This window comes from Martes martes (genome assembly GCF_963455335.1).
Source record: "Martes martes genome assembly, chromosome: 14".
NCBI classification, from domain to species: Eukaryota; Metazoa; Chordata; class Mammalia; order Carnivora; family Mustelidae; genus Martes; species Martes martes.
This window is the reverse complement of record NC_137902.1, coordinates 5,548,309-5,560,919: the sequence shown is the minus strand read 5'-3', so window position 1 is coordinate 5,560,919 and position 12,611 is coordinate 5,548,309. Positions and strand designations below refer to the sequence as shown.

The window sequence follows — 12,611 nt, the reverse complement described above, 5'->3', positions numbered from 1 at the left end:
AGGATCAGATCCTCGGAAGCCACGTTTCTGACATTTGACCTTGCTTCCTGACCTGAGGTGACTGAATCAGGGTGGAGCCTGAGAAGGTGATTTGACAGACACAAGCGGCAGGCGGCAGGCAGCAGGCATCGAGCCCTATTACGGTAGCTCTAGACGAGGGCCCTCACGTTCTCGCTGCCGGAGCCCACGGAGTCCCCTGGGTTCTGGGGCTTTTTGCAACCTGACGGAGCATCCTTCCACTACGTTCACTGGTTTCCTAACCGTGGTTTCCCTTGTGTGTGTTTCTAGTCCTTGTGACACCTAATTTGATCTAAAACTCTGCTCCCTCGGGCCCCCAAGTCCACAGAGAAGACCGATCCAGGTTTCACCCTTGTGCTGGGCCCCTCTCAGGACGGTGGGGCAGGGACTCTCACTCCCAAAGCAAACTCCTGCTCTTCCCGGAGCCACCAAACCGGACCACAGAGAGCCCCGAGGGCACAGGTGGCTGCTCGGGCCAGTTTTCAGAAAAGAGATGTGTCCACGCACCCTCCTCGACCTAACTTGAGCCAGGCTCCTCTGCGCCTCCGGGGGCCTGTCACATCCAGTTTTAGCAAAGAATGCTGCTGAGCCCAGATTTAGAGAGAACCCTGCTGAGCCGGTTTAAAGGACTTTCCCCCACCCCTGACACCAATCGAGCTCTCTCTCCCTGGTAATGTTGTAGGCACCGAGTCCCCCACAACGACCGGCTGCAGACCCCGGGCTGCCCTGGCTGCCTTCAGAGCTGAGCTCAGTTCTCCACTGGGGTTGACATTCTCTCCTGCAGTAGCTCCCAAGTCTGGTCATTTTAGACCAGTTAACAGTGTCATTTCTCTTTAACAGATGGGAATGGCCTCGCAGCCAGACGCACAGAGCCTGGACGGCCCCCCGGAGCGTCGGCCAGCCAGGGAAGGAGGAGCCTGACTCTGACAGACACTCTCCTCCATTCACCCCGAGTCAGGCTTCTCCGAGAACTCGAAGTGACGAGGCCTCCCCCTTGGGCTCTGTCCTTGGCCTATTTAGTCCACTTTTAGAAAGAATCCTGCTGGTTCCATTTAGAAAAAAAAATCCCCCACCCTTGATATCTGATCAAATTCCTCATGCCCCACCTGTCAAGCCAACTGAGCCAACCCCCCTTACGTCGTAGGCTTTTTCCATCCATGGGCCCCCATCCTGCTCCTTGGCGGTGAATTCCTACTTTCCCTTATATTCGAAGGGGGAGCCGGATGCTCTTTCCCCATCAAAGACCCCATAAAGTGGCCGCCCTGAATAAAATTTCTCTCTTTCACCCCCTTTAATCAGCGTTATGAGCGATTTTTTTTCTTTAACAACTGCTTGCCTTCTATACGAGAATGCCCAAGGGTTATCACAACCTTTAAGTATCTTTCTATAATTAAAACTTGGAAAGTACAGATTTAAAAAGAAAGAAAAATAAAGAGAGGAGGCAAGGGAAACGGGGAGAAGAGGGAAGGGGGGGGAGCCAGAATACCTGTATCTCCTCCTCTCCTGCTCGCCTGGGCTTGCTCGGGCACGTCCCCTGCAGCCCGGACGATAACCTGTGGCCTCTGGGCCAGCATGTGTGAGGTTCCTAAGTCATTAAGCGGCTAAGTACCTCGTGAGCCGATGTCCACCGCAGAAGCGCCCAATTAGGCCCATTTCGAGCTAAGCTCGTCCCAAGGAAAAACAGACTGACATGTCCACCCCTAGGTCACCCGGAACGGACTGTTCTCTCCACGACCTCGAGTGCTCTGAGGAAAATATGACATCCTTCTCAACGTCCCCAAGCCCCACTGTGGGGCGCAGGTGGGCAGACCCGCTTCACGAGCCTGCCATTCGGGCCACCAGGGACACCTGCCAGGGGACTCATGTTCTCACCACAAGCAATTTGGGGGCTAGGTTTTCTGAGGGTCCAAATGACATTCCTGCCACTATTAAAGAATAACCTAGAAACCATGCTTTGGGGCTCCAGGAAGGATTAACTACGAAAGCTTCTTTCAAATCATATCCTTGTCTTGGGCTGACTGTGTCAGTTACAGAGAGGAACTCAGGTCCCGGATACCTTTGATATGGGCGGGCAGAAAGGGGTAGCGGAAGAGAGAAGCTATGCGTGGGTATAATCACACACACACACACACACACACAAGCATGCACATGTACACACGGATATTTTTCATAGAAACCAAGTCACCTGCCACATTTACAAATTAAGACGAAGATGAAAAATAAAATTTGGTCCAGGGGAACATGCCTTTAGAACTTAGTTTTTGCTAGAGTCTCTCATTTGAAATACTCTGTTAAGCTCAGTCTTTTTACAGTGTCATCAGAAAATGGGACCTAAACTACCATCTGATTCCTCTCACAGACACACGAAAAACAAGCTTGTTTCCACACCACTTATGTTAACAAACTTAATAAAAGTTATGAACTGTAACCACCTCGCTGGTGTGGGAACCGTGTAGGGGCTGTGAACTGAAGCTTCCCGACAAATGATTTATGAAGGCGCAGAGACGATGCCTACACTTAAATTGTGGCTGCTCCGCTACGAGAATATTCCATATTTGTCCCATTACTCATTCCTGGCGGAACCCTGCAGCGCGTTGGCCCAAACCCCCACCGTCTGCAGCAATCTTGGGTCCCAAACACACTACCTGAGGCAACCGATATTTCTTCTGCATTGTTTGCTTTTTCAGAGACGGCCAACCTAAAAGCCTGGGTGTTTAGAAATTCAAATCAGCTTCAAATCTTGTCAGAGCCACTGAGCTATCATCTTGGGGTGGGGGGAGATGAGGCTCCAAAGCACACTTCATTATTAATAAAAATAAAGGAGAGAGACAGCAAATAAAGGCTTGAATGGGAATGCCACCCGGTCAAGCCCAGCTCGTTACCTGCGTTTGAAAGACCTTCATTTCTTTCCCAAGCAGAATGATCTTTGGGGGACGAGAAGAGCCGACTGTGGATCTGGAAGATAAACAGAATCCTTCCCAGTTTTATATTTTTATTTGCCAGATATAAAATCTTCAATAATGTGCATTATTATTTTTAAAGCATCCAGAAACATCTCTAGAATCTCTCCCATCTCCTAAGAAAGAACTCAGGTTTTAATGAAGACTTATTTCCATTTTCTCCTGTGTTAAGTCTGCAAATGAATAAAGGGTAAGTTTCTGGCGATTTCAAAATGCACGAGGAGGAGGAGGGGAGGGAGAAAAACCATAATCAGCTAATGCGGATTTTGCCGTGGATTTTGCTAGTAGAGCGAAGGACCACATCTAATATTTCTTTTCTCTCCCATCATAATGCTGAATGGGTGTTGAGCTAAAATTGGACATTCAATAAATATTGATGAATTGATTAACCACAAGCAATCAAATTTCAGGAATTAGCCTTCAAGGCCCAATGAAAATAAGATTAATATATACAAAAGTGTTCTGCTGTCTGCAAGTATGATTATGATGCAGACGTTCTCTGCCAAAAGGCAAAGATTTGTTTTGTACGTTTATTCTGAAAGCAGCTGGCTGTGGGTGAGAATTTGGGTTTGGGCTTCTCAATCTATAACCGGAATCCACCCTGGGTCCGCCCCACGCAGCTCACCCCAGGACTCTCCCTTAGCACTGAGGAGTAACTCTGCCAACCCCTGCGGTAAGCACAGTCTCCCGTTCTGAATCTCAGTTAACTTCCTAGTCCCAAGCGGAGTTAAGCTTTCCATTGTACATTTCCCGTGTTGGCCCCCCTCATCGCCAGCATCTGGGCAGCCAATCTGGGGACAGAGAAAAGCGGTGGGACCCAGAGCAGGGTGGGGCTAAGATCTGGGGAGTCAGGCACGGTTCTCTGCCACTCCCTGGGCTTCTCTGCTCTGTGGTTGCCTAGGAGCGACATGAACTATGAGTTCTTATAATGGACATGTCATAGGGAATACCGGAAACCCATGAAACGTTTTCAGGAAGGAAATAAAAGGGCAGCAACATTGGATGCCAGGATGAGAAATGATTTAAATCCCAAATTCAGCAGAAGAAGCATCTCCCTGTTGCTTTAAACATGATCAAGCAGGTGGGTCTGGACCCCACCTTGGGAGAAGGGGGAACAGACGTGCCGAAGACCCCTCTGGCTGAGCAAAGGTTTTAAGCTTCCCATCTCCGAGGCTGTTGCCTTGTCTGGCTCTTTTAAGAAAGATATTCATGTCCATTTTTTAAAGTAATGCTATCAAATTCAGCAACTTCATTACCCTGGGACATGACAACTCACGATTAATTTTTATCCAGCAAGTTCTGATTGACTGCGCAGTCCTAGTAAGAGCGCCACCCCCCCCCCCCAACCCCACGGTGAAGTAACAAGTAACAAATACTGAAGAGCACTGGTTTGGAACGAGGGTCGTCCTCTCTCTCTGGGGTCCTAGCAACGGCCAGCGGATGGCAAGCTGACTAGGCCCCACAGCCCTCTGCGTCGTCAAAACCTGGCACCATCTTGTATAGGCTGACCCTGTACACTGGTACGGGGCACCACCAATCCAAGAATTCCCAGTGACAGGGGGATTCAGGAATCTGTCATCAATACGGGTCTCAATCCAATAGAGACATCCTGGGAAGACTTGGCTTTGACTCTACTTTCTGCCGGTTGTTCATTGTACTGCCTTCCTATAGAACAGCAACAATTTTTGCTCCGAGGACAAAGTGACAAGAGGGCCCTGTGTGGTCTACACTAGGGAATCTCTGTGGCATTACCAGACACCTCTCTCTAGAGCTTCCCTTGGCCCCTTGAATACAAATTCTCTGCCTGACTACAGGGCCTTTGCACATGCTGTTTCAGCTGCAAAGCATGTTGTTTCCTTGGTCCTCTTCTGGATCTTGGCTCACATGACCTGATCATGGGAGTGTCTGTAGACACCCATCTCAAAACCAGTTTCCTGTTTTTTTAAGATTTTAGAAGCACTCCCATCCTTCAGCATATGCACCTTGGACTGTAAATCTACATGAATTCATGTGAACCTATAATTGATGTCTGCTTCTGCCCTAGATACTAACCGCTCTTGGAATAAAATTATTTAGCCTTGCTTGCCAATGTATTCCTAGCTGCTAGTATGGGCCCAGACATATAGTAGACTCTCAATAAATATTTATTGGGGGGGAAAAAAGGGATGGAAGAATGAAGGAAGGAAAGAAGGAAGGAAGGAAGGAAGGAACAAATGAAAGCAAAGCCTCTTCTCCGGGATAAATTCTATGCAGTGCCCTTTGGAATCTACTCTCCCGTCTTCTTGGTCATGCCCCTCAAGGACCCTCATTCTGTCCTCAGTCTTCAACTCTGCCTTCCCCACATTTCTAACTACGTCCAAACCTTTCTCAAAAACAAAACCAGGGGCACCTGGGTAGCTCAGTCGGTTAAGCCTCTGATTCTTGACTTTTACTCAGCTCATGATCTCAGGGTTGTGAGATCGAGCCCCCCGTCGGACTCATGGCTAGGCGTGGGTATGCTTAAGATTCTCTCTCTCCTCCTCTCCCTCTCCCCCAGCTCTCCCCTTGAAAACACAAAAACAAAACAAAACAAAAAAACCAAAACCTCCCTCTCACACACATTACCTTCCTCCCTTCATCTTCTCACTCACTCAGCAAATCTTGGAGGAGATGGCCACACTGTCTCTGTCCCATTTCCTCACCCCCCATCAGTCCTCAGTTTACCACAATCTAGACAGAGCCGCTGTGATCTGTGTCCCCGAAACGCTTCTCACTGTGCTCTCCAGTGCCCCCCTCAGGGCCCTCTCCGTGGCTGTGTCTACCCACAACTCCTGTTGGTTACATGTCTGAAACGCCTCTCCATTCGGTCTCCAGCTCCCTCTCCCCACCCACTTCATGGCGCCCCCGTCCTAAAGGCCTAGACCACAGCGACCTCCCCATTCTCAGCCCAGCGGCCTCCTGCCTCGCCCTCATCACCAGCCATGTTTCCATAAAGCAAAGCTGGTTATGTCCCTCCCAGCTTAAAATCCTTGAGTTTTTACCCATCCCACATACAGTTAAAGCTCTATTCCCAAAGACATTTTTGCAGCGTGGTTCATAATGGCTAAGCGTCAGAGGCTTCTGAAATATCCAACACCAGGGAATAGCTCCGTAGGTCAGAGCACACGTGTTAATGCATCCATTAACATGATAACAGCGTTCACGGTCCGAGCGGAGGTCTCCACAGCTACAGACCGTAACAATGTGTCACGGGCAGCCTTGAATGCTATGCTAACTTGGATATTATTTCCTGGGTGATGGGGAAGTTTTAGTGATTTTTGAACAAGGCGAGTGAGTGCTTAATGTTCAGTTAGAGTAAAGCAAGTGGAAGAAGACCAGACTGGAAATGAGGCAATCAAGAACACTCCTTGAGAAGAGAACGCTGCGATTAGGGTCAAGGACATTAAAAGAAACATGACCCCTCACAATCATAAGGGGTGTTCCAGCTCGCAAAGCTCTTTTATGGCCATTCCCTCCTTCTGACTCTCCAAAGCCCCTGAGAGGTGGGCAGAACACGCAGACTTCTTATTTCAGAAAGAAGCAAAGATCCAGAGAGTGTGAGGGACCTCATTGCCCACGGACAAGAAAACGGGGCTCCGACTCCCAGCACCAGCCCTCCTGGCCCCTGGGCTGGCATTCCTTCCACGCCACCTCACCGCTTGCTATCCTTACAGGGTCCAGACTTACCAGCACCACTACCAGCAGAAACTCTGTCTGACACCAACGGGGATACGGACGACACTGACCACAAAAGGATCTATGGATTCCATCAGGAGCTGGAAGCTGAGCACCAGCGAGATCTGAACATCATGGATACAGTAATACTAGAACTATCCATTTACAGAAGACTAAACACTTTACAAGGCAGCTCTCTTGTTCTCCTCCTTGATCCTCCCAAGTCCAGTCGTAATAGCTGGGCCCTAATGAGCAAATATGCTATTGTTTTTGCTGGTTCTGTTGTTTACCAATTCGCCCTTCGAGATAGCTGAGTCCTCATTATGGATCCATAATCCCTTATCTGCAATTCTAAAATCCATAAAGCTCTGAACTCGGAGAGGTTTTTCTTCTCTGAGTTTGTAGGAAACTAATCTGACAGCCAAACCTTACCTGAGCTAACCTGAGGCTATTTATAATATTAATTTATTCCACTTAGTGTGAATATTCATACATTTTATTGCAAAAACATCAGTGAGCTTAATTACAGGGTGCTACCTCAAATCCCGCTAGAAATGTTGTGCAGCGTTACCTGCAGAAATAAAATTAAGAAATCATTGTTGAATCACATTTGGCTCCAAGAGTTCTGGGTAGAGAATTGTGGGTTGGTACAACAGACATCTAATAAACTTGCCGATCCCTGGGTTCAGGTTTTCCATATCTAGCCCCTCATCCAGTTCCCAGGAGATAGTCAGTATCTTTGCATTTTATGGATACGAGCCCTGGAGCATGGAGACATTCAGTAATTTGCTCCAGGTCACAGAGCTACTAAATGCCAGAGCCAGGACCCTCTCCAGCTAGAACATACTGTTCTCAACATTGCCTAGGTTAGCACATGTGTGTGAGTATGCATGTGCATGGGTGTGTAGTTCATGCGCGCGCACGCGCGTGTGTGTGTGTGTGTGTGTGTGTGTGTAGGGATCATCAGGGCTTTGAGAAGCACTGAGCAAGTAAAATAGGGACCAAATAAAGAGAAAGGAAAGAAGAGAGAAGAGGAAACAGGCAGGAACTTTTGGCCTACCCAGCACCCTGCCTCCAATATCTCTTCACTCTGGCTCTGCTAGACACAAGCAGGGTCTACAGAGAAAAGAGGGGAGATTCCAAATCTGTTTATAGCCCAAGAATCAAAGACCAAGGGTAGATTTTGGCTGGGTCTTCTCTTTAAGATGATGGCAGACGTTGTTGGGCTCCAAAAAAAAAAAAAAAAAAAAAAAACCAGGGCCATTTCTTTTTAGCATCCAGTGTTGGCGATCCTACTAGAAGGCAGACAGCACTGTACAGGGCACGTTCCAGCATGGAGTGCCACTGGGTTAACGCAGCTTTTGGGGGCTGGAATATACTCTCCGTGGCTAATCTGGATGCGTGATTGATCTTTGCCAGCACTGCACGTTTGTACTCAATCTTATGAATTCTCTTCTGCAACAGTAATTAACGTCAGAGCAGTTTAGGGATCAACAGTGTATTTTCTGGTTAACGCCGCTCTGCACCTATCATAACTCAAAACTGAGATGTATCACTCTGCCACGGTTCCCTCTTCATGCTTCATCTCTGCATGTTTACATCTGGTTTAACTTTTTCTAATCTAAAATAAATCAGCATGAAAAGCTTTAGATTTTTCATTTAGATTCTCAATTGCCTTTTATTATGGAGATAATATCCCTTATCTGATTGCAAATGGCAGGACTGTTCCCTTGTTAGGATCTGCAGGAAGATGCCTCCCTCTCTCCTTGCTTCTCCTTCACTTTCCTTGTCAAGGGTGGTGTCTGGTGGGGTTCTGGTTGGAAAATAAGGCAAATCAGGATGTAAGGAGGATGCATTATTTTGATCATTCCTCCTCTTGTGAGACTCATGGAAAGCAGCTTCCCCCAGCTGCCTAATGAGAAGTGGTCCACGGACAGTTCACTCTCCATTTTCCCGCTAGGGTGACTTCAGCCCCTGTCTGTTTGCAGGGATAAATGAGAACAGCCACGGCGAGGCACTTGGCTGGAGATTTCTGTGCAAACATCAGGCGTGGGGGGAAAATAATGCCCGTAATATGGGCCTGTTAATTACCCAGTCACAAAGTCAAATTGAGCTGAACTATTTTGTATATCAAAGAGGTAGATTTCCCCTGCTTCCTTAAGTATTCCTTTCAGCGTGTTCTATTATGTTTCCTATCATTTGCAACATTCTTTCCTTACTCGAAAATGTGAGCTGATGAGGCCAGAAGCCGAATCCATTTCTTGTACCAGGTGGAAACCTTTTTCCCCAGGAACTGTTCGCGGTCTCTGACTACTCTCCCTCGGTTAGAGCCCCGAACTGCTTCGAGCACTACCCCGACTTCCGAACACCTCACGAAGTTGGGAGGATTCGATTACCCACTCCACCCTCTGACTCTTAACTCAATCGCTGCCATTTTTCTTCTTTCAAAAGAACAGACACAAACAAACAAAAAGGGACTAGGCTATTTCCTGTTCTTCTGCTCCCCTGTTCACGTGGAGCTCCTCCCTTGGGCCTGCGGGAGAAAGACCTTACTATCTCATACCCGTGGCTGCTGTTTGCAACGGTGTTTTTCACCTAGACAGGCAGAAAGCAGTCTAAATGGGGCCCTTTCACACCATCTCACAATTAGAGAAGGTGATGACTTTTACTTAGTGAGGAATAGCAGAATTGGGTCCTTAATGGCTACAGAACAGAATAATATCCGCAGCGACTCGAGAGAGTGCTTACCATGTGCCAGGCACTGTACAAAATGCTTCACAGGCATTAAGTAATCTCCATGGCAACACCAGAAGGAAGGTACCATGATATTGCCATGCTAGGCGTGCCTGGGATTCTTGTGCATGATGGCATCAATGATAGGATGGTAAACAGCTAAGTGTTACTGAGCTATTGCTATAAGCCCAGCTCTGTCCTGAGCGCTTTCTGTCCACCACTTTCTTCAACCCCTGCAAATGCACGGGATGAAGGGAGGGGACTATTATTAACTCCACTTTGTATAGGAAGCAGTTGATCCTGGAGAAGGTGAGAGTTTACGCAAAGTCAGGGTAAGAGTTAAGAAAGGGTAGAGTTAAGATTAAAATTTTATGCGCACCTGCATCAGGGCCTGAGCCCTCGCCTCTCCGCTGTGCCAATAGAACATCATCCATTTAATTAAGATGCCGAAAGTTGTAATGGAAACTTACTACAAGTCTCACACACACACACACACATACACACACACACACACACACACACACACACACACACAACTGCATACTGCATACTGCATGCATACTGCATGATTTCAGTTAAAGACATGCCAGACCTGGCAAAAGTTAAATGGCAGAAAGCAGATCAGTGGCTGCTGGAGGCAGAGCTGGGGGAAGGTATTGAGTACAAAGGGCACCAGGGATCTTTCTGGGTCGTGGCTATGCCCTACATCGTGATTCGGTGCTGGTTACATGATTCTATGCATTTGTCAAAACAAAATGAACTGTACACTTATAAAATGTATGAATATTAATGTATGTAAATTGTACATAAGGCTCCATTTTTTTAAATGTATCATGAACAAGCTTCAATGTAGGTTAGAGTTTCAATTCAACACAGAGTTACTGAGAGAAATAAGACAGGGACCCTGACCTCAGAGATCTCATCATCTAGTGAAAGAGAATCACCCTATGCATTTTTTTTTTTTAAAGAGAGAAAGCAGGAGAAGGAGCAGGGTCAGAGGGAGAAGCTGACTCCCTGCTGAGCAGGGAGCCCCATGTAGGACTTGATCCCGAGACTCCAAGATCATGACCTGAGTCGAAGACAGTCGCTCAACCAACTTAGCCACCCAGGCGCCCCACCTTATGCATTTATAAACACAAGTTAGCACAGGACCAGCTTCACAGGTGTGAGATGCAGGCAGCACAAGGGAGCGTGTACTCAGAAGGGCCGCACGCAGGTTTGAGGTTGCCATCTTGAATTCCTCTTAATTGTAGTAAAATATACGTAGCATAAAATTTAGCATTTTAAGTGCATAACTCAGTAAAACCAAGTACATTCATGATGTTGCGTGATCATCACCACCGTCTGTCTCTAGAACTTTTCCACCCCCACAAACTGCAAACCTGTACCATTAAACACTCGTTTCCCATTCTCCCTGCCCCCATAGCCTCTGGCAGCACCAGTGTACTTCCTGTCTCCATGGATTTCACTACTCCACGGACTTCGTGAAAGTGGGGTCAGTCAACACCTGTCTTTTTGCAACGGCTTCTTTCACTCAGCCTCGCACGCTCCAGGTTCACCCACCTAGTCGGTGGGTTTCCTTTCGCTGTGTTGGTAATGTCCTCTGATGCACACGAGGTTTTCATGCTGATGAAGTCCAGTTTATGGACTCTGGATTTTAAAATAATCTTATCTTTGAACTTGCGTTTCGTACGTGAAATCCCAGAGGATGATGGAGGACGCCGGTGGGCAGAAGACAGGTGCAAGGTGTGTGCTTGCTGATTTCCCTGATGCTCCGGTCACAGGCAGTGCCCAGGTGCCCCTCGCTCCCGGGATTCGAATGAGCCTACCATGCATGGAAGTTCATCAAGACTCAAAGGGAATATAAGGCAAGCAAATCACATCTAGGATCGAATAAGCTAAATGATGACAGCCCCAGGAGGCCACGCTCCCTACTGGAAACAGACTTACTTCAAACGCAGAAAGAAGGCAGTGGATTTCTGGGAACACGTGTGACCAAGCAACCCAACCACAGCCTCTCTTACTCATGTGGCATCCCTGTGTGAGCCACCCGCATGTGCTGCACACGACACCTCAGAAGGAGAGGGAGAGAAGGACCCTCACAGCGCCTTTTTCTCTCAGCCCTTCCTCACCCAGCAAGAAACTGAAGGTACAGAGTGTTGGTCAAATAAGGTTATATCATGGGGGTGCCTGGGTGGCTCAGTGGGTTAAGCCTCTGCCTTCAGCTCAGGTCATGGTCTCAGGGTCCTGGGATCGAGCCCCGCATCGGGCTCTCTGCTCAGCAGGGAGCCTGCTTCCTCCTCTCTCTCTGCCTGCCTCTCTGCCTACTTGTGATCTCTGTCTGTCAAATAAATAAATAAAATCTTTTTAAAAAATAAGATTATATCATAGAATGAAATAAAAGTTTGAGTTGATTTTTGCACTGTTTCCATTGTTCTAGGGAGAATGAGACACATACTGGCATGTATGGGATTAGTGCAATAAAAACTACCATCTTAGTGATTTCACATGAGTTAAATGCTTTTATATTTGTGCTAAAATGGCATTAAGCAGTATAAAGATGACCGTTAAATTCGTGGTAATAATTTAAGATCTTAATTTTTCTTTACTTAAGCCAACATTAAAGAACACATTAAAAACCACCAGGACAAATCAAGAGAAGACAGTGGAAGGAGAGAAAAAGACACTTCAGTACCTTGAATGACTATATATCTCCCCGCCATTCTGACATAAGGACCACATGTTCCTTTGGCACTGGGCCCCATGAACTACATATAGCCAAGACTGAGAAAGTGGCCATTTATCGTGGAACTCTTCCCCAGAAAGTCTTCATACTGTTGTTTCCTGGGTGTCTGGTAGCTAGCACGGTGGCACATGTGCCCTGGAGAAACAATGAGGCATCTTCCCTGAACATGACGTCAGTGGTGAGGAACAAACAATGCCCACTAGAGCACACTGCATCTCCCCTGTGATCCCGGGCCCCTCTCTGCATATCCATCAGCCAAGACCCGATCCCTCTGGCACACAGGGCCCAGCTCACCATCACCTGCAGAAGGTGTCCTCCGACTCCAGGGAGCAAAGCAAAGCCACTAACCAGAACCAAGTGCCTAGAAGCCAGCAGTGTCCGGAGCTCATTAGTGAGGAGTCGAGCACCTGTGTAGCTAAAATCATGGGTTTCACGAACTCTGTGTGACCAGAGGGCTGGAT

The 12,611-nt window shown here is 47.6% G+C and overlaps 1 protein-coding gene across 1 annotated transcript in view; it reads right to left on the bottom strand.

The window, feature by feature from the left end:
• Nucleotides 1-12,611, bottom strand: part of LOC308355464 ((E2-independent) E3 ubiquitin-conjugating enzyme FATS) — a gene marked incomplete at its 5' end in the record, with an annotated part of 203,689 nt that overhangs the window by 181,261 nt on the left and 9,817 nt on the right. Inside the window, one exon of the mRNA XM_080823688.1 lies at nt 2,901-2,973. Within this exon, the coding sequence (XP_080679814.1) occupies nt 2,901-2,973 (73 nt within the window). The remainder of the gene's footprint in view (nt 1-2,900; nt 2,974-12,611) is intronic.